The sequence below is a fragment of the Pogona vitticeps genome, chromosome 4, assembly GCF_051106095.1.
Source record: "Pogona vitticeps strain Pit_001003342236 chromosome 4, PviZW2.1, whole genome shotgun sequence".
Taxonomy (NCBI): Eukaryota; Metazoa; Chordata; class Lepidosauria; order Squamata; family Agamidae; genus Pogona; species Pogona vitticeps.
In genome coordinates this window covers 120,200,545-120,226,897 of record NC_135786.1, presented here as the reverse complement: position 1 = coordinate 120,226,897, position 26,353 = coordinate 120,200,545, and the positions used below count along the sequence as shown (strand labels likewise).

Here is a 26,353-nt window from a genome sequence, read left to right as displayed (position 1 = left end):
TCCTGGGCCCAATGTTACCCATTCCTGATTTTAATGTTTCTTTTTCCTTTGTTTTTTGCTGTCACTGAAACCTGTGGAGCATTGCCACAAACAAGCAGTGACTACAGAAATGTCAACGGTGTGCTGTGAATCTTCGTAGTTTATCTCTTTCAATAGAAAAAACAGGTATAAATGGCTTGGAGCTAGGCATCTTAAACAGGCAAAAGACTGAAGAACATTTGGGACTATTTGGGGCTCCTGTTTTCTCTGGATACCTGGAAGAATGAAAAGTGCAAGAAGGAAGGAGATACATTTTTGGAAAGGGAACTGATGTTGAAAGGAGGAGTGTTAAAAGACAATGTAAATCTGAGAAAAGGACACACCGGAGCATTAGAAGGGGAGCAGGAACAATTCTATTTCTCAGCATATGAAAAATTAAAAAGGTTTAGGGCTGCTTTTCAAAGAGAAATATTTTGCCAAGACAATTCCAAGTGTGTATCAAGAAAAGTTGAATTCCATACTTAATATTAATCTTTGGCATATTTGCAAATTTCATGTAGTGGTATTTCAGCCTTTTGCAGAGTTTTGTATTATTTGTTATGATTTTGTTTGACATTGGTGAAGGACAAGGAGCTACACAGTGTACTGAAACCTCTTGTTGAATAACATCAGTTGTGTTCATCAAATTGTCTGGCTTTGGAAACTTCAGCAAGTCCACACTTCCAATCATATGTTTTGAACATAAAGGCTACAAACCTATCTTGTGTTTAAAAAGAGGATTTTGAAGTACAATCAAAATTGCAGATAGCCAGTGATTAGAAGCTACCTTAGCTGCTGAAAGAATCTGAGTGCAAGGCAAGAGCTTGCTTTTCTTATAACTTATGTAACCTGCAAATTAGTTTGTTTCCTTTTGTGATTAGTCTTCAAGACCTCCTCTGAAATGTGATTTCTTAAACATGAATTATGCCTTGGTCACATCTCCCATATGTTTCAGTTCTTTTTCCTTTGTTTTTTGCTGTCACTGAAACCTGTGGAGCATTGCCACAAACAAGCAGTGACTACAGAAATGTCAACGGTGTGCTGTGAATCTTCGTAGTTTATCTCTTTCAATAGAAAAAACAGGTAAAAGCGTTCCTAAGAACTGCCTTTACACGAAACAGAGAGGGATTCAGAATGATTAGTCCCTAATGCCAGCAAAATCGGGTCCGGTAATTTTGCTCTAGGCGACTTCACACTCCTTCACCCAAGTCTGTCTCGATTTTAAATAAACAATATGGAAGGTCTGCTCTTCCTCTTTATTTACTTTAGGACCCTCATTTGGTAGCGTGGTAATTTGGCTAGATCAAAACAATCTTAGTTTAAACATATCCAATTTACTATAGTAGCTTGGTCTATACAAGGAGACAGCTTACAGACAATTTGTCTTTTTATATTTTATTACAAAAGATACCATTTCAACAAGATTAGTTTAACGTCATTTATAAAATAACCCCCAGCCTTAGCCACCAGACATTTCCTCTATAAAATGAAAACAATAAAATGTCTAACTAGATCTTAAATAAGCATTCTTACGCAATCCTTTTGATTAAAGTTCTGTCGGCTGCATTTCGCTCGGTGTCGTCTCACTCCCTTCCATATCTTCTCCGTCCTTCTCCTCCTCCTTCTCTTCCATCTTCCTTAAATTAAGAAGTTATGTCCTTGTCCATCGAGGAGTTGAGATAAGATAAGGTCAGCTTGCTCTTCTTAACTTTTTTTTTCTTTAGCTGGAGAAGAACTGACCTTGTACTTTTTTTCTCTAATTAGCACCTGGACACAAGCAGATTTCTAGCTTTTTCGTTGCAGCTCTGAAATAAATCCTATGAAATACAATTCTATTCTATTTTCATAATCAAATTCATGACAAGGATGGGCCATGCATAACCTTTTTTTTCTGTCCTCAGAAAATTGAATTCTGCAACCATATCTCCTGTACTGCCTAAGAATGACAGCATACAAATAGCCCTGCTCATGTATCCCAGTTGGTAACACTATCTTTAAAAGGGACACCACCACATACCTGTATTTTCCTCTGGTGAGAGGCAGCTGGTGAGGAAAATTACAGGATCATCCTGTACAGTATCTCCCTGAATTTCTTCCTGAAGACTGGTGCACACTTGGCAGCCTTGAGTTGCATCGCAGGCTTTCTGCCTCCATACGTAGAAAGAATATAGAGATCAGTACGACAGATCGTATAAGTTATTAATTGCATGTATGTCCCATCAATTCGTTTTTTTAAAAAGCCTTAGGGGGAATATATGGGGTTCTCCCATTTTTATTTTCTAAGAATCTAATAGGATAGAACAGGATGAGAGTTAGTGATTTGCAGGAAAAAGACTAACCAGAGAAACAAGGAGGCAAATCTCAAAAGTGGTTGAATGAAATTATGTTCATTTGCACTCTAATAGCACTTTTTTTGCACAGTAAATATTGTTTCTGTCAAGGGACATGGTGGTGTTGCGGGTTAAACCGCAGACGCCTCTGTGCTGCAGTCATAAGATCAAATCCATGAGATGGAGTGAGCGCCCATCGCTTGTCCCAGCTCCTCCCAACCTAGCAGTTTGAAAGCATGTAAAATGCGAGTAGATAAATAGGTACCACCACGGTTGGAAGGAAACAGCGTTCCGTGTCTAGTCATGCTGGCCATGTGACCACAGAAACTGTCTACAGACAAACACTGGCACTATCGCTTGGAAACGGGGATGAGCACCGCTCCCTAGAGTTGGACATGATTGGACTAAATGTCAAGGGGGAACCTTATTGGTTCTGTCAAAGGAAGAAGTAAGTTTGTAGATGGCAAAAATGAAGGATGTAGAAACGGGGGAAGCAATACTGCAGCACTTTAAGAGATTTATTTCTGTGTGAGCTTTTGTGCATCAAAATCTGCTCTTTAGATGCAGGGAGTGAAAATACTGGTCAATAGACTGGTAATGGTGGTTAGGATTGGGGATGGGCAAAGATAGAGAGAAGGTCCACTAGTGTTTCTCAGGGTTGATGTCTTCACCAGACTGAAGAACATGGATGCTTGTAAAGGTCTCCTCTGGTTGTGGGGCCCATCTTCACAAGCCATTGATGTTCATTTTGAAGCTCAAACCTGGCAAATGTGGCTGGCCCACAGGTTTAAGTGCAAAGCAGCAAATGCCTAGTTAGCCTAATATCTTGTTTACACTTTAAACAATATTTGAAATATAAGATATCATACCTTTAAACATTGCAAAACATTGCAAAGCTGACTTTGTGTGATCTTTAAAGGAATTTTCTGGACAGAAGGGCAATAATTATGGTTAGCCGTTGCTTTCTGTGGTTTGTGCACAACGGGAATTGCAAAGGGTTCCTGCTGAAATGTGAGGCATTAATATATGCACTGTCAAGGATATAGCAAGCAACTGACAGCTACAATCTATTCAAAATGAAATGTTTGCAGTCCAACTAATTTCAGTAGAAAAATTAAGCATATGCTTAACTCTTTCCCTCTGAGAATAATAAGACCTAAAACAGCTTAATTTTGGCTAGCTTGTTCTGTATTGTTCTGTAAGAAATCCAGTCATATGTATATAAATCTAATAAAACTGAAGTTCAAATTCCAACCTCATTCATCAGCATTTTGCTTAGGATTCCCATCCTGTGTATTTACACAACCTGTGGCATTAGTTCAATTTATAGATCCTCTTGTTGCCATTTCTACTGAATGTTTTTAAAAATGATTTCTATACAAGTTGTGCCAAGTGGCATCTTTGGCTTTAAGGTTTCCTTTGCAGATCTTTTTGCTTAAATGTTTGTTTCTTGAGAGTAATGGTAAGAAAATAAAATAAACAAAAATAAAAGAAATAGGAGGAAAAAAAGAGATAGCCAAGAGTTTAGAGAATGTGGGCTGCCTGCAGTTGATGCTGTGGAAGGGATAGCTGGCACGATCTCCTGGATGATATTTTGTGAAAATTATAGCAAAAAAAGCTATGATGGTTTTTAATCCTTTTTCTGTAGTCGCATGGTTTAGAATGTACCACTTTTCTATGAGCATGGTGTTTATGCACAACTGGCAACAACTCTGTAAGATGTCATTTCACAGGCAAGATCTCTATGGTGGACTTTTAAATGCTCCAGTTGCAAGCAGCATGATGGGCCTTGTTCCATGGTGCCCAAAAACCTTGGTGGATTTCAAGTGGATTAAGCCTATCTGCTGCTTTTTTTCTTTTTTCTTTTTTTCTTTAGGTGCCACATGCATACCCTCTTGTCTAATTCTTCCAAGAGATCCTGTGACACTGCCTGAAAATGTCACTGCTGATACCATGGACCACAGACTGGATCCTACCCGAGTTCAGGTGAAAGGAAGGAGGGAATTGCCCAGATTGAAATGTCATGCATTGAACTCTTAGGCAATGGAAAGTGTTGACACAAGGTTTTGGATATTGAATTATCTCATGTAGTTTCCCATCAGTCCAGTTTAGGTGAGGAGAGGTATAGTAAGAATGGAGCAGGGAAAGAGGAAAGCTAGAAAGAAATGACAAGGAAGGGACATGCAAAAAAGGAGGTTGTTTAGAAAGCAGTCTCTGGGTTTTTTGGTGTATAAGAGATTCAGTATATTCCATTCAGACAGTGATGAGCACCCATCATGTCAGCTAATGCAGCTGGATTTCTAATTAAATCTGCAGTCCTTCTAACTGCAGTTATTTGAAAATAAACTCAATGAATTACTTCTGAAAAAAAATGGAGGCATTTTTGTGAAAAGCTCCACCATGATCTAAATTGCCTCTCTTTGTAATTTTTTTTCAGGACTCATAATGAGAGATTCAGTAAGTTCTACACTGAACCTTTTATTATGAGCCCTTTAATTATCTGGGACAACCTATGTGACCAGCAAAAGTAATCACTGACCTCCCTTGAATGCTCAGTTTGTATATTCATTTGTTCTATATGTTTGTTCCATAACGCAATATGTTATGGGATGGAGTTTAAAAAATGACATCAGGGCTGCAGTGGGTAGTAGAAACTGGGAGCCATTAAGAACTGCAGACAGTTTGCAAAAAATAAAATAAAAATAAATTAATACTTAGGATTAACAGCTTCCAATGCTGCCTGCCTGGAGTAACTTTTTTCAAGAAGGAAGTTGAATGTTGGCAGTATTTCAGTTTCCTGCATGTCAAAAGGCAGAAAGTACTGGTCTGGAAGCATCTCTAGATTGCCTATGATATTCAGCTATAGTTCCTTCCAAGCTAATTTTGGGTTTGAGTCTCTGGCTGTGATTTCCAGTTTCTTGGTAATGGTAAACTTAGAAACCGTCATTCTAGTTTGCTCCTATTGAAACAGCTACCATACCTCAAATCTTACAGCCTCTTTTTTACTCTAAATGGAGTCTGTTATGATAATATTTCTGTAAGTGAAATGCAAGGCTCTTGAAGACACAGCGAAGGGGGACAGTCCTGTTAAAAGCCAGAGTTTCCATCCAAGATTGCCCTGCTCCTCCTGACAACTGTATGGGGATTACAGTGATGCCCCACATGACGACAATAATCCGTTCCAGCAAAATCGCTGTACAGCAAAATCATCATCATGCGGAAAAAAAACCCTAATGGAATGCATTGAAAACCGGTCAATGATTCCAATGGGGGAAATACCTGATCGTCCTGTGAAGATCTTCCATAGGGTGGCCATTTTGCGATCCCTGTCTTGCAAAAATAGGTCAGCAATACAAGTTCATTAAGAGTTGAGCGCTTGTATTCTTTCATTTTAACATCTGAAAGCATGTCAAAAATGACACAGCACTGCTGAAGTTTCTTTAGGAACCACTCAGGTTCCTCTATAGATGAGACCGAAACTGGGAGGAACTTTGTGACCTCTTCTGCCTGGCTTTTCTGATGGACGTCCGAGAACATCCATCTACTTTATCCACTGATGGAGGAGTGGTTGGTGCTGAGGACATATCCCTACTTGCAAACTCAAGGCCTCCCCCCCAATGCAGGGCAACGGCGCCGGCGGCCGCGGCATCAAGCGGAGCCTCCCTTTGGTTCCATGCAAGCTTCCGCTGGCCCCCTCTCCTGCCACCACCCTCCCGCCCCAAAGACACGGGTGCTGCCCGGTGAGAGAGGCCTCTGCTGCCACCACCACCGCTGTTGCTGCCTCCTCCTCTGCCTCCTGGCACGGCTGCCTTCTCTCACATTCCCTGCAAGTCGGCCTTGGCGAAGGAGGGGCGCCGAGCCAGCAAGCGAGCAAGGAAGCAAGCAAGCAAGTGGGGCCTGGGCTGCCAGCTGGGTGTGGTGAGGAGGAGGAGGAGGAGGAGGAAACGATGGCTGAGGCGGCTGAGCTTGGGCTTGGCGGCGGCCTTCCTCTCCTGACTCTGAAGCACTCGCTATTTCCTATTGTCAGTCAGTCAGTCACAGAACTCCTGGCCATGGCTCACTCTCTCATCGCTCGCTTGCTCTCCCGCGCTCGCATTCTTCAGCTGATGTGCTCACTCCCCTCCCCTCCTCTTGTGCTTGCTCGCTAGTGTGCACACGCACCATCCACTTTCCAAAGCAAGTTCCTTCAGCCGAGCCCAAAGCAAGCCCCGCCGCTCGCTCACAGCCAAACGTGTTGCCTCCTCTACCTCTCTGGCAGCTCTGCCCACAAGATGGAAGCGGAGGGGCGGGGGGGAAGAGAGGAGGTCAGCAAAACAGCGGGGAGCCATTTTGCCAACCGCTGATCAGCTGTTTTTAATCATTGTCTAGGGAACAATCGGTTCCCAAAGCAGGGATCTGATCATCGTACAGCGAAAAAGTCCCATTGGAACCATCGTTTTGTGATCACTATAGCAAATGTAAAAAAGTCGTCATCAAGAGATTTTGTCATCAAGCGGGGTCGTCGTAATGTGGGGCACCACTGTATTAAGAGTTTAATGCTGTTGAACTGTACCCTGTGTCAGGTTGAATCATCAGATTACAGGATCTCTTTCAGCAGGGAAGGATGAGATTCCATGACCACACTCTAGCATGTGCGCATTATGTGTGTGATAATTGTGGAGCAGAAAAAGGCTTTCAGTTGGCATTATCCCATTGCAGATTCTTTGTGGGATGCATCAAGTCCCCTTCCGATGTGGAGGCACTCTGGGTGGAAACAGCATATTTACAAAAGTAAAATGTGTCATATTCCATGTAGGAATATCTGAATGTCCTCACAGGGCCTCTATTATGTCCTCTGTAGATTCCTTATGAGTGACTTGTACATTTGTGACTTATACACATCTGACGATGAAACTGATTGTGGTCTCAGAAGATATTGTACCTTGTTTATATTTAACTACTTCTTCATTCCTGGATGTCCTTTGGTATTTTGACTTAAAGGTTCAAAAATAAATGTACTCGTGAAGGCTTTCACGGTCAGGATCTAATGCTTGTTGTGGGTTTTTCAGGCTCTTTGGCCATGTTCTGAAGTTTGTTCTTCCTAACATTTTGCCAGTCTCTGTGGCCGGCATCTTCAGAGGACAGTACTCTGTGCTCTGGTGTACTTGGCTTGGGAGTGGAGTATAGTATTTGTGGCTGTGAGATGGGCTTTTGTCTTTTTCTGTAGATGGGTGATTAGTGTGTCTTGTTGTGGTTGTATTGTTGTGATAAGAAGGAGAGATTATCTGTCACTGTGGTTGATGGGTGTCATTAGGTCGTCTCTTGTGTGTAGTGATCCCCGGTCCTTGTGGCTGGGTAGAATTCATTGACCTTTTGCACGCTGTATTTTTGAGAGCTGGGAGCCAAGTTTTGTTGAGTTTCAAACTTTCCTCTTTTTTGTTGAAGTTCTGCTGGTGCTTGTGGATTTCAATGGCTTCCCTGTGCAGTCTGACGTAATGATTGCTGGTGTTGTCCAGTATTTCGGCATTTTGAAATAGAATTTCATGTCCAGTTTGTTTTAGGGCATGTTCAGCTACTGCAGATTTTTCTGGTTATTTTAGTCTGCAGCATCTCTCATGTTCTTTGATTCTGGTGTGGATGCTTCGTTTTGTGGTTCCTATATATACCTGGCCACAACTGCAAGGTATCCGGTATACTCCTGCAGTGGTGAGGGGGTCCCTTCTGTCCTTTTCTGACCATAACATTTGTTGTATTTTTGTGGTGGGCTTCAATACTGTTTGTAGGTTGTGTTTTTTCAAAAGTTTCCCCATGCAGTCCGGGACCCCTTTGATGTATGGCAGAAATACTTTATTTGTGGGTGGCTGTTTTTCTTCTTCAGTTTGGTGTTGTTTTCTTGGTTTCTTAGCTCTTGTGATTTCATTTTTGGAGTAGCCATTTGCCTGTAGGGCCCAATTCAGATGGTTGAGTTCAGTGCTGAGAAACTGAGCTTCACAGTTCTGATTTGCACGGTCTACCAGTGTTTTGATTATGCCTCTTTTTTGCTGTGGGTGGTGGTTGGAGTTTTTGTATAGGTGTGTGGGTTTTCTGTAGACCTTGTGTCCCAGTTGGAGGTCAGTTTTGTGTAGGACCATGACATCTAAGAACGGGAGTTGGCCCTCTATTTCTTTTTCCATGGTGAAATGTATATTTGGGTGGATGCTGTTGAGATGGTTGAGAAATTCTTGCAATTTTTCTTCCAAATTGTAAAAAATAATCTTTTTCTTTTTTAAAAGATTTATTTAGTAAGTAAGCAAGCAATTAATTAAGAGCTTAAAATGTAAAATATACTTGGAATATATATAATACATATTATATATATATATATATATATATATATATATATATATATATATATATATATATATATATATATATATATATATATATATATATATATATATATATATATATATATATATATATATATATATATAAATAATATATAATACATTATATTGCAAAAATCACAGTTCTCTAATATAAAACTTTCTAGTTCATATATGTAGATGGTATTTCTTCTGTGTAAATAAGAAAATTTACACAATAAATAAAGTATGAACTTCTGTTTAAACAACAGAAAACTTAAGTTTAGTAATTCAAAGGATACATGAAAAAACTATTTGCCTGTAGTAAAAAGCTATATTCTTAGCAAAAAGCTATCAATTAGACAAAACTCTTATACAGTCACTTAAGAATTGCTATTGCAATAAATATTATTATTTAAAACAATTTGAGCATACCAAGCATAGTAAATAATTCACATTATATTAAGATAATTCTCATCCAATTTCCAGCAGAGATTTCTCCCCTGTTTGCAAAAACATTTCTCTGTATCCCTTGGGAGATGTTCCATAAACATAATAGAAATCTCTGTTTATATATTTCTAATATTTTGGTTTAGTCACAACATTGTGACATTGAACTTTAGCATTCCCATGAACAAGCAATGCTGAATAGAGGGGAAATAGTATGAATTTAGAGACTGTACTTCTTTTTTCTGCCACATTGCTTTTTTGGCTCATATTCAGCTTGTGATCTACAACAATTTCTAAGATCTTTTCACTCGTAGTATTACTGAGCCAAGTACCCCCCCACCTTGCATTTTAGCTTTTTTCCCTAGCACTTTGCACTTACAAAATCTCATGCTCTTCTTTTCTGTCAGACCAAGCTGAAGTTAAGAATTGGGCACTTATGCCTTTTCTTTGTCATCTGTTACCATTTTTCCATCCCCACAGCTGAATTACTATTTCTTTTCTTTGTCTTTTGCTACAAACTTATTTGAAGAATTCTTTTTCTTGTTAACTTTGGTTAATTCCTTTTGTTTTCCTAATGCCTTCCTTCCAATTCTTTGCTACCTATCTGTATCCTTCCTTTGTAGCCTAACCTTTCTTCAACTTCCTATGTGTGTCTTTGTTTTCAGGTCCTCTCTGAACTTTTCATGAAGCCACATTGGAAGCCAAAGGTCTCCCACCTTTTCTTCTTGTTAGACCTGTTTGTAATTGTGCCTTTAGAATTTCCTTTTCTGAAAGTCCCATCCTTCTTGGACTCCTTTTCCTGTTAGGATTTCCTGCCATGGAACCTTATCTATCATTGTTCTGAGTTTATTAAAATGGGCTTTCCTAAATTCCAGTTTATACATGCAGCTACATTCTGCTTTTAAGGTTTTTTGTTTTTGTTTTTAAATCATAAACTCAAATAGAACAGGGTCTCTTTTCTCCAGAGTTCCTCTTGCTGCCACTTCTTCCACCAAGTTCTCTGTACTGGTTAGGAGGAAATCTGGGATAGGTACTACTCTGGTTTCTTCCTCTACTTTTGGTAGGAGAAAATTATCAGCCATGCAAGACAGGAGATTTTTGGAAGGTCCATATTTGTCTCCCAACAAATATTCAGATAATTGAAGTCTCCCATTTCTACTATATTTCCTGCTCAATTTTTGTTTTAGCTTAGTTTTCTCCCAAAACTCAGTTTATGATCCTCCAGGCAAATGTGAAGTACAAAGGGAGGGGATAGGATTGCAGCCTGAGATTGATAAACAAATAGTCAAGGAATACCTTACTGCTTAGAATGAGTTCAGATCCCCAGGGCCATAGGTACTGTATCCAAGGATGCTTAAGGAACTAGTTGAAGAAAACTCAGAACCACTGTTTATTATTATCTTGAAATCATGGAGGATGAGTGAATTTTGAAATAATTGAAGGAGGGCTAATATTATCCCTATCTTCAAAAAAGAACATAAAGGAGGAACTGAAGAACTATAGACCCATCAGCTTGACATCAGTCCCAGGGAAAATATTGCAGCAGATTTTAAAGTAGTCACTCTGCAAGCACCTTGAAAACAATGCAGTAATCAGTGGAAACCAACATGGATTTGTCAAGAACAAATCCTGCCAGACTAATCTTATCTCATTTTTTTAAATCAGGTAGCCTCCCTGGTAGATGGTTGGAAAGCATCTTGACTTCAGTAAAGCCTTTGACATAGTACCCCATGATATTCTGATTAACAAGCTAACAAAGTGTGGGCTAGATAGAGTAACTATTGGGTGAATCTACAGTTGGTTACAGGATTGTACTCAGAAAGTGCTTATCAGTAGCTTCTTCAACATTTTTATTAATGATTTGGATCAGGGAGTGCAGGGAATACATGCCCAATTTTTGGATGACACAAAATTGGGTGGAATAGCTAATACCTTGGAAGACGGGAACAAAATTCAAAAATATCTTGACAGGCTTGAGCACAAAGAAAAGGCAAAAGTGTTCAATTCCTACTTCAGCTCAGTGTGACAGAAAGCAACATAATTTCATTTAGCAGGGATAAGCACACAATTCTACACTTAGGGGAAAATAGAAACAAATGCACAGTTGCAAGATAGGAAATACTTGGCTCAGTATGACTACGAGTGAGAAGGATCTTGGAATTATTCCAGATCAAAAGCTGAATAGAAGCCAACAGTGTGATGTGGCTACAAAAAAAAAGGTCAAATGCTATTTCAAGCTGCATTAACAGAAGTATACAGTGGTGCCTCGCATAACGAGTGCACCGTTTAACGATGAATCTGCATACTGATGCAGATTTTGCAATCGCTAATGCGATCGCATGCCGATGTTTCTTCGCATAGCGAGGGGGAACAGCTGTTCAGCGGTGGCTGGAACACCCAAAATGGCTGCCAGAACACCCAAAATGGCCTCCGGAACACCCAAAATAGCCACCGGAACCACCCAAAATGGCCGCCGGAACACCCAAAATGGCCACCAGAACCACCCAAAATGGCCACCGGAACACCCAAAATGGCCACCGGAACATGGGGAAACATCGCAGAACGGTGAGTTTTGGGCCCATTTGGAACGCATTAAACAATGTTTAATGCATTCCAATGGTTTTTTTGATCCGTATAGCGATGTTTTCCCATAGCGAAGGTTAATCAGGAACGGATTAACCTCGATATGCGAGGCACCACTGTAGTTGCCAAATCCCATGAAGTACTAGTTTCCCTCTCTTCAGCAGGGAAACTATCCAATTCTCTCCATCACACTTCAAGGGGCATGCTGACACACTGGAGCAGGTTTGGAGGAGGGAAATAAAGATGATCAAGGGAGCAGAAATCAAGCTCTATGAAGAAATATTTTTTTAAATGGGTGTATTTAGCCTTGAGAAAAGAAGACTGAGACGGGATATGATAGCACTTTCCAAATACGTGAAAGATAGTCATACATGGGGGGGGCAGGATCTGTTCTCAATCATCACTGAGTGTAGGATATAACAATAGGCTCAGATTACAGGAAGCCAGATTTCATTTGAATATTAGGAAAAACTTCTTAACTGATAGAATAGTACAACAATGGAATGAATTACCTCAGGAGATGGTAAGAACTCCAGTGCTGGGGGCATGCAAAAGAAAAATAAGACAACCATCTGTAAAATATACAGTGGTGCCTCGCACAACGATGTTAATTGGTTCCAAAAAAAACACCGTTCTGTGAAAACATCATTCTGTGAAACACCATTTCCCATAGGAATGCATTGAAAACCGGTTAATCCGTTCCAATTGGAACGGATTGCCGTCCTTAAGTGAAAATCGGCATAGGAAACATCGTTGAAGGAAACGCGGTTCCCCAATTGAAATGCATTGAAGCCGACTCAATGCATTTGAATGGGTTTGCGAAGTCCCTTTTCGCTCCTGTAAAAGTGTCTTAAACTGTTTGAAACCTGTTTTAAATGCTTGCAATCGTTAGCCCACCTCCTGAAACCTATGCAAACTTAATTTGTTGTTGTTCTGAGTCTTCGTTAATTTTTGGTGAATTTTTTATTCTCCATTGAAAGCCATTGGACTTTCAACGGAGAATAAACAAATTCACCAAAAATTAACGACGCCTCAGAACAACACCAAATTAAGTTTGCTTACGTTTCACAAGCTGGACTATCGATGCCAAGCATTTAAAACAGGTTTCAAACAGTTTAAGGCACTTTTAAATGAGTGAAAAGAGACATCGTTGTGCGAAAATTCCCCATAGGAAACATCGTTGTGTGAGCCGGCAAATTTTTCAGAAAAAGCCATCGTTGTGTGAATTTATCGTTGTGTGAGGCACTCGTTGTGCGAGGCACCACTGTAACTTGATTTGGATTCCTAACTTGAGCAGGAGATTGAACCCGATGGCTTAATAGACCCCTTCCAACTTCATTATTCTGTGACTCTATGATTCCATGTAAATAGTGTTTGGAATTTATAAATAAATAGTTTATTTATAGTGATTGATGCATGAATGTAAGTTTCATCATTTGTACATACAGTAAAATTTCCTTTTGTAGTTGGCAGACATGACAAGATATATATTAAGTGTGCACCACATGCACAGGATAGGAAACATGTGGCATGTAGCATAGCTATAAGGTTTCATCTCACTGTAACTAGATCAAAAACTTTCTGCTGACTGAATTAATTATGCTGCTTCTCCAAGGAAATCCAAATTCCATTCCAAAAAGTCTAAATTATATGCTCAGAAAACATTTGGAAAATCATAAACATATGTGGATATAAGATTAGTTTTTTGTGTCAATTTGATAAATGTTCATGTTTGGCCCTGGGCCCAGGGATTTTTGAAAATTTTGAATGTTAGTGTTGGGATGTAAGCAGATGAGCATGTAAAAGGAAGTGACAGAGTGTGAGGAAATGATTGTCTGGAAACTCTCATGCAAGGATCTATAGACATGGCAATTGCAAAAGCTGTTCATACTATCATAGAATCAAAGAAAACTGAAGTTGGAAGGGGCCTACAAGGCCATCAAATCCAATCCCCTGCTCAATGCAGGAATGCAATCAAAGCATATCTGCTAGGTGATTATCCAAGTTTTTCTTGAATGCCCCCGGTGTTGGAACACTTATCAACTCCCAGGGTAACTGGTTCCACTGCTGTACTGCTCTAACAGTTGGGAAGTTTTTCCTGATATTCAACCGAAATCTGGCTTGCTCTAACTTGAGCCCATTGTTGCGTGTCCTGCACTCTGGGATGATTGAGAACAGATCTTGCCCCTCCTCTGTATGATAGTCTTTCAAATATTTGAAAAGTGCTGTCATATCACCCCTCAGCCTTCTTTCTCAAGGTTATACTGCTATTAATGCTGCCTAAAATAGCATTTGCCTTTTTTTGTTACCACATCACACTATTGGCTCATATTTAGCTTGTGATCTACAACAATTTCAAGATCCTTCTCACTTGTAGTTTTGCTGAGCCAGGTATCTCCCATCTTGTAACTGTGCAATTGGTTTCTTTCTCTGTGGTGCAGTACTTTGCACTTATCCCTGTTGACTTTCATTTTGGTGTTTTCGGCCCAGTGCTCCATCCTATCAAGGTCATTTTGAATTTTGTTTCTGTCTTCTAGGGTATTAGCTATTCTGCCCAATTTTGCATCATCTGCAAATCTGACAAGCATTCCCTGCACTCCCTCATCCAAGTCATTAATAAAAATATTGAAGAGCGCTGGGCCCAGGAATGAGCCTTGGGGTACCCCACTTGTTACCTCCTCCCAGTGAGAGAAGGACCCACTAATCATCACCCTCTGAGTACAATTCTGTAGCCAATTGTGTATTTACCTGACACTTGATTTATCCAGCCCACACCTAGTTAGCTTGCTAATCAGGATCTCATGGGGCACTTTGTCAAAAGCTTTGCTGAAGTCAAGATATGCTACGTCTACGGCATGCCCTCTGTCTATCAGGGAGGTGATCTGATCAAAAAAGGAGATCAAATTAGTTTGGCAGAATTTGTTCTAGTTGGCTTCTAGTTATTACTGCCTTGTTTTCTAGGTGCTTACACAATGACCGCTTTACGATCTGTTCCAGAATATTGCCTGGGATTGATGTCAGTCTGAGTGGCCTGTAGTTCCCAGGTTCCTCTTTTTTGCCCTTTTTGAAGATAGGGACAACATTGGCCCTCCTCCAATCCTTTGACACCTCGCCCATTTCCCATGATTTCAAGAAAATAATGGATAGCTGTTCTGAGAGTTCTTCAGCCAGTTCCTTCAGTACTCTCGGATGCAGTTCATCTGGCCCTGGAGATCTGAATTCGTTGAAGGTGATAAGGTATTCCTTGACTACCTTACCCACTTGCACTTCCAATTTGTTTGGAAGTTCATGTTCTGTCTTATGGGAAAAGACAGAACTAAAATAGGAATTGAGCACCTCAGCCTTTTCTTTGTGCACTGTTATCATCTCCATTGTGGAACTGTGTCACTATGTCTTTTGCTTTTCTTTTGCTACTCACATACCTGAATATTGCTTTTTATTGTTTTTATTGTCTCTAGCTAACCTCAGCTCTTTCTCAGCTTTTGCCCTCCTAAAGCCATCCCTGCATTTCCTTGCTACTTGTCTGTAATCCTTGGTGGCCTGGCCTTCTTTCCACTTCCTGTACATGTCTTTTTTGAGTTTTAGGTCCTCCCTGAACTTTTTGTGTAGCCACACTGGCCTTTTTTGCCACCTCCTCCCTTTTTTTCTTGTCAGAATGGTTTGTAGTTGTGCTTTTAGAATTTATTTTTTAGAAGCCCCCACCCTTCTTGGACTCATCTTCTTGTTAGGATCTCCTGCCATGGGACCTTACTTATCTTTGTTCCGTGATGATTAAAATTGGCTTTTTTAAAAATCCAGCAGAAGTGTGTGGCTACACTGTACTTTTGTTTCCTTTGAAATCAAGAATTCTAGAAGGACATGGTCACTCTCACTATAGCCATTGTCAACACATTTCAAATGTGTCTTCATAACTATGAGGTTTGGAAGCCAAGATTTTTCAAGGAAAAAAAATGCAGGTGATCAATCTGTCCGGAATCCAAACTGTATCTCAAAAGCAAGATTGCATGTGGAATCATTCACACAAGGAATCTATATAGAAAAGCATTTTGGAATCTGTCTGATTAATATGCATTCAGGGAATAGTGAATTCCTGATATTAAAATAATAGAAATTTAATAAATTAAAAGTTGTGCCATGCTACACCTTGCATTCTGAACCCTGTAAAGCTCTGTTTTTTTCCTCTTCATAGAACATTGTGTGCACTGGAAGACTGAAGTGGCATCCTGATCCAAAAGCCATTCATTGCATTGCTTCCTGTGAGGTAAGCTGGGTGAGTGGGTGTGTTGATGTGTCTTTGCGTGTCCAGAGTAGGTAAAAAGGTAAAGGTAAAGGTTCCCCTTGACAATTTTTTGTCCAGTCGTGTTCGACTCTAGGGGGCGGTGCTCATCCCCGTTTCCAAGCCATAGAGCCAGCGTTTTTGTCCGAAGACAATCTTCCGTGGTCACATGGCCAGTGCGACTTAGACACGGAACGCTGTTACCTTCCCACCGAGGTGGTCCCTATTTATCTACTTGCATTTGCATGCTTTCGAACCGCTAGGTTGGCGGGAGCTGGGACAAGCGACGGGCGCTCGCTCCGTCGCGTGGATTCGATCTTACGACTGCTTGGTCTTCTGACCCTGCAGCACAGGCTTCTGCGGTTTAGCCCGCAGCGCCACCACGTCCCTCCAGAGTAGGTACTAGGGACCAAATTCTTGTACCTTTGTTGTCATAGCTAATGTCTATGAACACATTGTAAACAACAATATAGAGAAGTTTTCATAAAGATTCCATCTTTGAAACATACATTAGTATCATGTTGAGCAGTTTCTTTCTCATAGCTTACATAGCAGTACGGCATGATGTTCCCTGTCACTCCAAACATACAAAGACAATATATGAAGCTAGACTTAAGCATACAGGAGAGAAAATAGGAGGTCTATTACTGAGGTGGTGAAAGATTTGAAGTAGGAAATGTCCTTTTAATGTGTGTGTGTGTTTAGTCGTTTAGTCGTGTCCGACTCTTCGTGACCCCATGGACCAGAGCACGCCAGGCCCTCCTGTCTTCTACTGCCTCCCGGAGTTGTGTCAGGTTCATGTTGGTTGCTTCGCAGACACTGTCCAGCCATCTCATCCTCGGTCGTCCCCTTCTCCTCTTGCCATCACACCTTCCTAACATCAAGGTTTTTTCCAAGGACTCTTTTCTTCTCATGAGATGGCCAAAGTACTGGAGCCTCAGCTTCAGGATCTGTCCTTCCAGTGAGCACTCAGGGTTGATTTCCTTTAGAACTGATAGGTTTGTTCTCCTTGCAGTCCAGGGGATTCTCAAGAGCCTCCTCCAGCACCACAATTCAAAGGCATCAATTCTTCGGCGGTCTGCTTTCTTTATGGTCCAGCTCTCACTTCCATACATCACGACAGGAAAAACCATAGCTTTGACTATTCGGACTTTTGTTGGCAAGGTGATGTCTCTGCTTTTCAAGATGCTGTCAAGATTTGTCATCGCTCTCCTCCCAAGAAGAAGGCGTCTTTTAATTTCAGGGCTGCTGTCTCCATCTGCAGTGATCATGGAGCCCAGGAAGATAAAATTTGACACTGCCTCCATATCTTCCCCTTCTATTTCCCAGGAGGTGATGGGACCAGTGGCCATGATCTTAGTTTTTTTGATGTTGAGTTTCAGACCGTTTTTTGCACTCTCCTCTTTCACTCTCATTACAAGGTTCTTTAATTCCTCCTCATTTTCTGCCATCAGAGTGGTATCATCTGCATATCGGAGGTTGTTGATATTTCTTCCGGCAATCTTAATTCCGGCTTGGGTTTCTTCCAGTCCAGCCTTCCGCATGATGTATTCTGCATATAAGTTAAATAAGCTGGGGGACAATATACAGCCTTGCCGTACTCCTTTCCCAATTTTGAACCACTCAGTTGTTCCATGACCAGTTCTAACTGTTGCTTCCTGTCCCACATATAGGTTTCTGAGGAGACAGATAAAGTGGTCAGGCACTCCCATTTCTTTAAGAACTTGCCATAGTTTGCTGTGGTCCACACAGTCAAAGGCTTTCGCATAGTCAATGAAGCAGAAGTAGATATTTTTCTGGAACTCTCTGGCTTTCTCCATAATCCAGCGCAAGTTAGCAATTTGGTCTCGAGTTCCTCTGACTCTTCGGAATCCAGCTTGTACTTCTGGAAGTTCTCGGTCCACATACTGCTGAAGCCTACCTTGCAGGATTTTGAGCATAACCTTGCTAGTGTGCGAAATGAGTGCAATTGTACGGTAGTTGGAGCATTCTTTGGCACTGCCTTTCTTTGGGATTGGGATGTAGACTGATCTTTTCCAATCCTCTGGCCACTGTTGAGTTTTCCAAACTTGCTGGCATATTGAATGTAGCACCTTAACAGCATCATCTTTCAAGATTTTAAATAGTTCAACTGGGATGCCATCACCTCCACTGGCCTTGTCGTTTGCCAGGCTTTCTAAGGCCCACTTGACTTCGCTCTCCAGGATGTCTGGCTCAAGGTCAGCAACTACATTGTCTGGGTTGTCCGGGATATCCAAATCTTTCTGATATAATTCCTCTGTGTATTCTTGCCACCTCTTCTTGACGTCTTCTGCTTCTGTTAGGTCCCTCCCATTTTTGTCTTTTATCATGTTCATCTTTGCGCAAAATGTTCCTCTAATATCTCCAATTTTCCTGAACAGATCTCTGGTCTTTCCTTTTCTGTTATCTTCCTCTATTTCTTTGCATTGTTCATTTAAGAAGGCCCTCTTGTCTCTCCTTGCTATTCTTTGGAAGTCTGCATTCAATTTTCTGTAACTTTCCCTATCTCCCTTGCATTTTGTTTCCCTTTTCCTCTCTGCTATTTCCAAGGCCTCGTTGGACAGCCACTTTGCTTTCTTGCATTTCCTTTTCTTTGGGATGGTTTTCGTTGCTGCCTCCTGGACAATGTTACGAGCCTCTATCCAAAGTTCTTCAGGCACTCTGTCCACCAAATCTAGTTCCTTAAATCTGTTCCTTACTTCCACTGTGTATTCATAAGGGATTTGGTTTAGATTATACCTGAGTGGCCCAGTGGTTTTTCCTACTCTCTTCAGTTTAAGCTTGAATTTTACTATGAGAAGCTGATGATCAGAGCCACCATCAGCTCCAGGTCTTGTTTTTGCTGACTGTATAGAGCTTCTCCATCTTTGGCTGCCGAGAATATAATCAATCTGATTTTGATATTGCCCATCTGGTGATTTCCATGTATAGAGTCGCCTCTTGTGTTGTTGGAAAAGAGTGTTTGTGATGACCAGCTTATTCTCTTGACAAAACTCTATTAGCCTTTGTCCTGCTTCATTCTGAACTCCAAGGCCAAACTTCCCTGTTGTTCCTTTTATCTCTTGGCTCCCTACTTTAGCATTCCAGTCCCCTAGAATGAGAAGAACATCTTTCTTTGGTGTCAGTTCTAGAAGGTGTTGTAAATCTTCATAGAATTGTTCAATTTCAGTCTCCTCAGCAATGCTGGTTGGTGCATAAACTTGGATTATTGTGATGTTGAAAGGTCTGCCTTGGATTCGTATTGACATCATTCTATCATTTTTGAGATTGTATCCCATTACAGCTTTTCCCACTCTTTTGTTGACTATGAGGGCTACTCCATTCCTTCTACGGGATTCTTGCCCACAATAGTAGATATGATAATCATCTGAGCTGAATTCGCCCATTCCTGTCCATTTTAGTTCACTGATGCCCAGGATGTCGATGTTTATTCTTGCCATCTCCTGTTTGACCACCTCCAGCTTACCAAGGTTCATAGATCTTACATTCCAGGTTCCTATGCAGTATTTTTCTTTGCAGCATTGGACTTTCCTTTCACTTCCAGGCACGTCCACAGCTGAGCGTCCTTTCGGCTTTGGCCCAACCACTTCATTAGCTCTGGAGCTACTTGTACTTGTCCTCCACTCTTCCTCAGTAGCATGTTGGACGCCTTCCGACCTGAGGGGCCCATCTTCCAGCGTCATATCTTTTAGCCTTTTGTTTCTGATCATGGGGCGTTCTTGGCCAAGATACTGGAGTGGCTTGCCATTTCCTACTCCAGGTGGATTGCGTTTAGTCGGAACTCTCCACTATGTCCTGTCCGTCTTGGGTGTCCCTACACGGCATAGCCCATAGCTTCTCTGAGTTACTCAAGCCCCTTCGCCACGACAAGGCAGCAATCCTTTTAATACTCCCCAAAATCTATCTGGAAGAAGAAATTGAGCAAATCAGAAAGAAATGTTCTGATGCAGTCCATTCCTGGCCTTGTTACTTCTCTTTTTGCAGGGAACTTTCAGAAATGTGGTTTTTCTCTACTGTCAATGTACCATCTCATGTCCTCTATTATTTTGTATGGTAAAGAGTTTGGATCAGGATTGAGTTGAACTCAGAGTACAATTCCAGGTCTGATTTTTTAACAGCTACATGGAGGTGGAGGTGGAGAATCCCCCAGTTCAATTTCTTTCCATTCTTTCAATATGCACACAATATCCTGGGGCAGGTGAGTTTGTTGGGATGCAGGTGATACCACCTTAGGGAGGCCAGTGACAATGTAATATAAGGCTATCTCCATTTTAGAGACTTAGCTTCTTTAATATCATTCCTAGTCATTTAGGACTTTGAAAGTTGTAATTTTATAAGAGAATGAAATACAGTTTCTGTGGCAGAATTCTCAGTATTCTCTCCAGAGCACAATTTTGAGAATACTTCATTAGTTGCTATTGCAGTTAAATTGACATAAAAGTCATTACAGTTTGTAATGTCAATGTGCCCTTTGTATTGTGGTCCTATAAAGACCAGCTTAGGCAAACACATGCACACAGAAACAAAAAGCAGGCTACTTTCTGATACTCTTTGGACTGGTACATTGGTTCATATTTTTTTTATTTCAGTTCCTGGTGCCAGATGGCTCTCCCCCTCTTTGCACCAAGACTTGAGTGTAGTGGGAAGTAAGGCATTTATAAATTCAACACGAGGGGTGCAAATAAGGGGAGGAAATAAGGAAAGCTTCACAAGTGGTACAGTGGGCTATATATTATACAGTCTACCAGGGCAGTTGATTCTTGTATTGTTATGAGGAAAACAGATGGCAAAAATAGTTAGTGCAAAGGATGGGCACAAGATAGCCAGAATACAGAGTGACCTGGAAGCTCTGTTCTGGAGAAGGATGAGAGGAAACCACTGGGAACACATTTACAAACCCTTGACAGTTCTTGATATATGCTAGAGGCTAGAGTGTTCTTTTAATTGGATAGCTATTGATTAGATGACTAGATTAGATTTGCAGCTTGCTCCATTCCAAAGCATTGGAATTGGTAACTATACTAGAGGTAGCCAGCTGGAGGTAGCCAATCTGGTTGACATCCAGCTTGGGAAAAAATTGTTTGCTCTTCCTCTTGTATTCCTCGACATTTGAATATGTTTTATTATTACAGTGGTGCCCCGCATAGCGACGTTAATCCGTTCCAGGAAAAACATCGCTATCTAGAAACGTCACTATGCAGGGGGGAACCCATAGGAACACATTAAACTCCATTTAATGCGTTCCTATGGGGACAAAACTCACTGCTAAGCGGGAATCGTCAATCCGGCCGCTATTTTTGCCACCTCGGTAAGCGAGGAATCGGCGCGAAAACGCTGCGGGTGGCCATTTTGTTGATCCGGTGGCCATTTTGGAACCGCCAATCAGCTGTTCCAAAACACCGCAATGCGAAGATCGGTAAGCGAAATGCTTACCGATCATCGCAATGCGATGTTTACCCTATTCAGAACATCGCAATGCGATCACATTAGCGATCGCAAAAAACGCGTCGCTATGCGGATTCGTCATTAAACGGTGCGCTCGTTAAGCGAGGCACCACTGTAATTAAATTTATATCCCAGGAAGCTCAAGGTGGCATTAATGTTTTTTGCTAGAGTCATCTTCACAATAATCATGAGATATAGACCCAGTTTTCACTGAGGTGCATAGATCATGTTTCCGCTAGTGCTGTTTCAGATTGCAGGAGAGGACATAAATGAAGGCCTTCCATCTAAAGTATAGGTTCTTAGCCTGTGGTACGTAGACTCCTGGGGGACCACGATGTCCCCACAGAGAGTCTGTGAAGGCTAGAGGAAATGTTATGTTCTTTTGCATTTAAAATGGAAAAATAATAATGAATAAATGAAAGCAAGAAAGAGAAGGAAATATAGAACAAAATTTTAATTTTGTTTCTTTGTGTGAAACATGGCTTTTCTAACCTACCGGTTCCATTAAAAACAAACAAAAGTAAAAATTAGTTTTAAAAATAACTGATAGCAAATAACTGTTTGATATTTCTGCCCATGGTGAGAATATGCCAGTGAATGTTGCTGAGTGGCTGAGAGACAGTGTGTGATATTTCTTGCTACTGCACAGACAGAAGCCATGGGAAGAGAGTCGGAGTCAGTCAGTGTCAGTGTGAATGAGTGCTCAGATGGCCTTTGTGATTGTGTTTCTTTTTCAATTTCTGCTGATATAACCATTTGGTCATTGATGGGCAAAATGATTTTTCAATATTATCATAGTTAATTTTGTAACAATACATTTTGGCTGAGCCTCAGAGTAGATCACTGGCTGAATTTGAAACATAAAAGAATGGATGATGTTGATGAAAGGAAAATGAAGCCCCTTCCAGAAGCCACTGGCAATGGCGCGGCTAAAAAATATTGTAAATAAATAAATAAATAAATATTAAAAAGTGTCGCCATTATAACAAGGAACATCTGTCAATTGGCTTCCTGAAGACAAGCAACTGCCACAGTGTGTGTTGTGTGGTGAGATATTGTCCAACAAGGCCATGAAACCATCAAAATTGCAAAGATATCTAGATGCTAAACATAAAGAACATGCCACAAAGAGCATCAAGTTGTTCAAAAGTAAGGAGCATGAGCTTTGGGAAAGTAAGAAAATGGTAAAAAGAAGAAGACTGCAACTGGTTATAACAATGAAAATGGAATGACAGTCTCATTTGAAGTTTCACAACTAATAGCAAAAACCAGAAACACACACAACAGCTGAAGAACTTATATTATCTGTGCTGAACTCGTGTCTGAACCTGATAATGGACTGGATGAGGGTTAATAAATTGAAACTCAGTCCAGACAAGACGGAAGTGCTGTTAGTGGGTGCTTCGCCGGACAGGCTGGAGGGCCATTTCTCTGCCCTGAATGGGGTTACACTCCCCCTAAGTGACAGGGTCCACAGCCTGGGGGTGCTCCTGGACCCCAGTCTAACTCTGGAAGCCCAGGTGGACTCGGTAGCCAGGGGCGCCTTCCTTCAGCTGCAGAAATTATACCAGCTATGGCCCTACCTGGATGAGCAGAGTCTCATGACAGTTACACATGCACTGGTAACATCTTGCATAGATTACTGCAATACGCTCTATGTGGGGCTGCCTTTGAAGATGGTCTGGCGACTGCAGGTGGTCCAGAATTGAGCTGCGTGGCTGGTGAGTGGTGGGGCCGCTAGGGAACATGCCAAGCCGATTCTGTTTAAGTTACATTGGATACCAGTTGCTAACTGGGCCCAATTCAAAGTGCTTGTTTTGACATATAAAGCCCTAAACAGCTTGGGCCCTGGATACCTGAAGGACCGCCTCCTTCCATATGAACCTACCCGGCAGTTAAAATCTAGCCAGGGGGCCCTTTTGAAAGAGCCGTCCCTCAATGACACGCACAGCTTGTAGACAAAGGGCCTTTTCGGCAGCTGCCCCCAGACTATGGAATGCCCTCCCGACTGAGATTTGTCTGGCGCCGACGCTGATGACATTTCGGCATCAAGTCGAAACCTTCCTGTTCCAGAAGGATTTTAATTGAAATAATATCAACTGTGGGTCCTGACTGCAATTTTTAGAGTATCTATTTAATTGTATTTTAATTGTTTTATCTTTTTATTCTACTTTAATTGTATTTTAATTGTTGTAAGCCACCCAGAGACCTTTGGGTAGAGTGGGCGGCATATAATTTAAATCAATCAATCAATCAGTCAGTCAATCAATCATGGTTTCCGCATTGATCAACAAGAAACCTGCCAAGGACCTTTCCTTAATATCTTTGTTGAATGACACCAGAAGCAAATAAATGGTTTCTCAGCCAATGTCAAAGAACAATTATTAGAAAGACTTCACATGTCCCTGTACTTTGCACTGCAATTGGATGAAAGCACAGACATAACAAAGCAAACTTACTGTGCTGCATTAGATATAAGCATCAGGTAAATATTTTCAAAGTCATACTGTTCATCTCCTCATTAATACACACTACAGCTGAAGAAGTATTTAACAGCTTATAATCAGCTTAACAGTTTATAACATCTCATGATATGGATTGGTTGAAATGCGTTGGAATATTGTAAACTGCTCAAAGTAGCCTTGATAGCCAGATGAATGGTAAGTAAACAAACAAAACAATCAAACAAAACAAATAAATAAACAAAAACAAACAAAAACAAACTGACTGACTAACTAACTAACTAAATAAATAAATAGATAGATAGATAGATAGATAGATAGATAGCATAGATGGGGCACAAGCATTGTCTGGAAAACTTACTGGATTTGTAGCATGGATTAAAGAAATCATACCATTGATGACTTGGCACTGTTGCACATACATAGGGAAGTTCTAGTTACTAAGGAGATATAAAAACTAAAACAGACTTTAAATGTATCAGTTAAAATTGTCTATTTTATAAAAAGCAAATCACTGAATTAAAGACTTCGAGCAGCTTTGCAAAGATATAGACAGTGAACACCACCAACTTTTGCTGTGCTGTCTATCACAAGGTAGCTTTGTCTCATTTTTGGGAACTGAGAGATAAGATTATTCCACATGGAGAAGCAATTTCACCTCAGCAATCATTTGACAGATTTTTTTCCTGATTAGTTGAATGTTCATATCTGTCAAATATCCTCATCCATTTAAATATGCTTAACTTAAATTTTCAAGCAGAAAAGGTCACAGTTTTTCAAGTTGAAGACAAGATTGAAGAAATGATCAAAAAGTTGGAATTGTGGCACCATCACCTATCACACTGAAACTATGAGACATTTCCAAACCACACAACTTTCCCTGGTTCCATTGGTAAAGAATTGTCTGAGGAGAACACATCACATCTCACGACATTTGGAAGATTTGCAGCATACTTTCTGTGAATATTTTCCTGTTCCTGAAGCAAACAAAAACTGGGTTATAGATCCCTTTTCAGTTATGTCTATGAACTAGAGGGGTCACAGTAGCAGAGGAAAACAAACTCATAGAAATATCCACTGATGGTGCTCTGAAATTGCTATTCAGGAAATAGTCCCTTCTAAATTTCTGGGCTCACCTACAAGCAGATTTTCCAAAGATGTCAAAGAGGGCTATGAAAGTATTGATGCCTTTCGTAACAACATGCTTTTGTGAAAAATCAATCTCTGCTCTTGTTTGTCTTAAAAATAAGTGTAGAAACCATTTGAAAAATGTGGAGTCAGAACTCAGAATACAAGTTTCAGCTATGAAGCCCGATATAACAAGGCTTGTAAGTGAAATTCAGTACCAGCTTTATCATTAATTATAATTATATGAATATATGCTCCCTTTTTTCCCCACCCAACTTGTCTTAAATGAGGTACAATTTTGTACAAATTATATTCATATCATTTTCTAGCTTTCATTTTCATGTGATGTTTTTTGTATATGTGCTTGTACAGTAATTTCAGTTTCTCCGGCAAGAATTAAAGACTATTATTCAAAGACATCAGGCCCAGTCAATCAAAATTATAAAAACATTGAGTGGTATTAAGAACAGATACAAGTTTTAACCAAAAACCCAAGTACTGTATCTGCTAAATGCTTACATTGTTCCAGTACCTTTGCAGCAGCCTGTCGTGGTCCCTCATCAGGGTCTGCTGAGCCCTGTACCCCTTTTGTTACTAGATGTCCAAGAGCTATAGCATCTGATGACTGGCTTATCGGACTCTGCTGTTGTAACCCCTGGGAACGTGACACCAGTGCACTAACTTTGCCACTCTATCATGTCTAACTTTGTAATCTGTGCAATCTTTGGACATTCAAAGATGAGGTGTGTCATGACCAGTGTAGCGAGCACGCTGGAGCCTCTATTATCTCAGGCCTCCAGGGGATGCTCACTCTTCTTCTCAAATTGCTGCCACCAGGTATTGCTGTTTCAATACCAATAAATCACTGAATGTGTTTCTTTAAAACTTAAACTTGTTTATTTGATTAATAAAATAAAATAGTTAAATCACAAGTGGTTAATCAAGGTCTCTCACTCAATGACACACACAGACTCTTCTCTCACTGACTCTTTGGCTCACAGGCCCACAGACACACTAATCTCTAACTTTCTCAAATTCCACTCCAAATCCCTTCTCAAACACCACACACACCCCTTTATATCCCAGCTCCTCCCCCTTTAGCACCACCTTCCGTCCCCTCATTGGCTGCTGTTCCACTGCCCAGCTGTGACGGACAGGTGAGGGCAGGGCTGAACGCTACAACCAGCCTCCCTCCAGGGAGCACTGCTCCTTTGGCCAGAGAGCCTCCAGGTATCTATGTACCCCTTTCAGCTGGGTGGAGTCCTATTAACCTTCAGCTAGGATGTAGCATAGATCCTTTCCGACAAGTCTGGCCTA

At 40.8% G+C, this 26,353-nt stretch overlaps 1 protein-coding gene across 3 annotated transcripts in view; it reads left to right on the top strand.

Moving 5' to 3' along the window:
* Positions 1-26,353, top strand: part of PAPPA2 (pappalysin 2) — a 435,383-nt gene that overhangs the window by 351,555 nt on the left and 57,475 nt on the right. For 2 of the 3 annotated variants that reach the window (XM_072998203.2, XM_072998204.2), the window contains exons 19-20: positions 4,225-4,334; positions 15,894-15,965. In XM_072998203.2, coding sequence (XP_072854304.2) covers positions 4,225-4,334; positions 15,894-15,965 — 182 coding nt within the window. Of the gene's footprint in view, positions 1-79; positions 249-4,224; positions 4,335-15,893; positions 15,966-26,353 lie in introns of those variants that run through there. The other variant, XM_072998205.2, reaches the window with a different exon arrangement.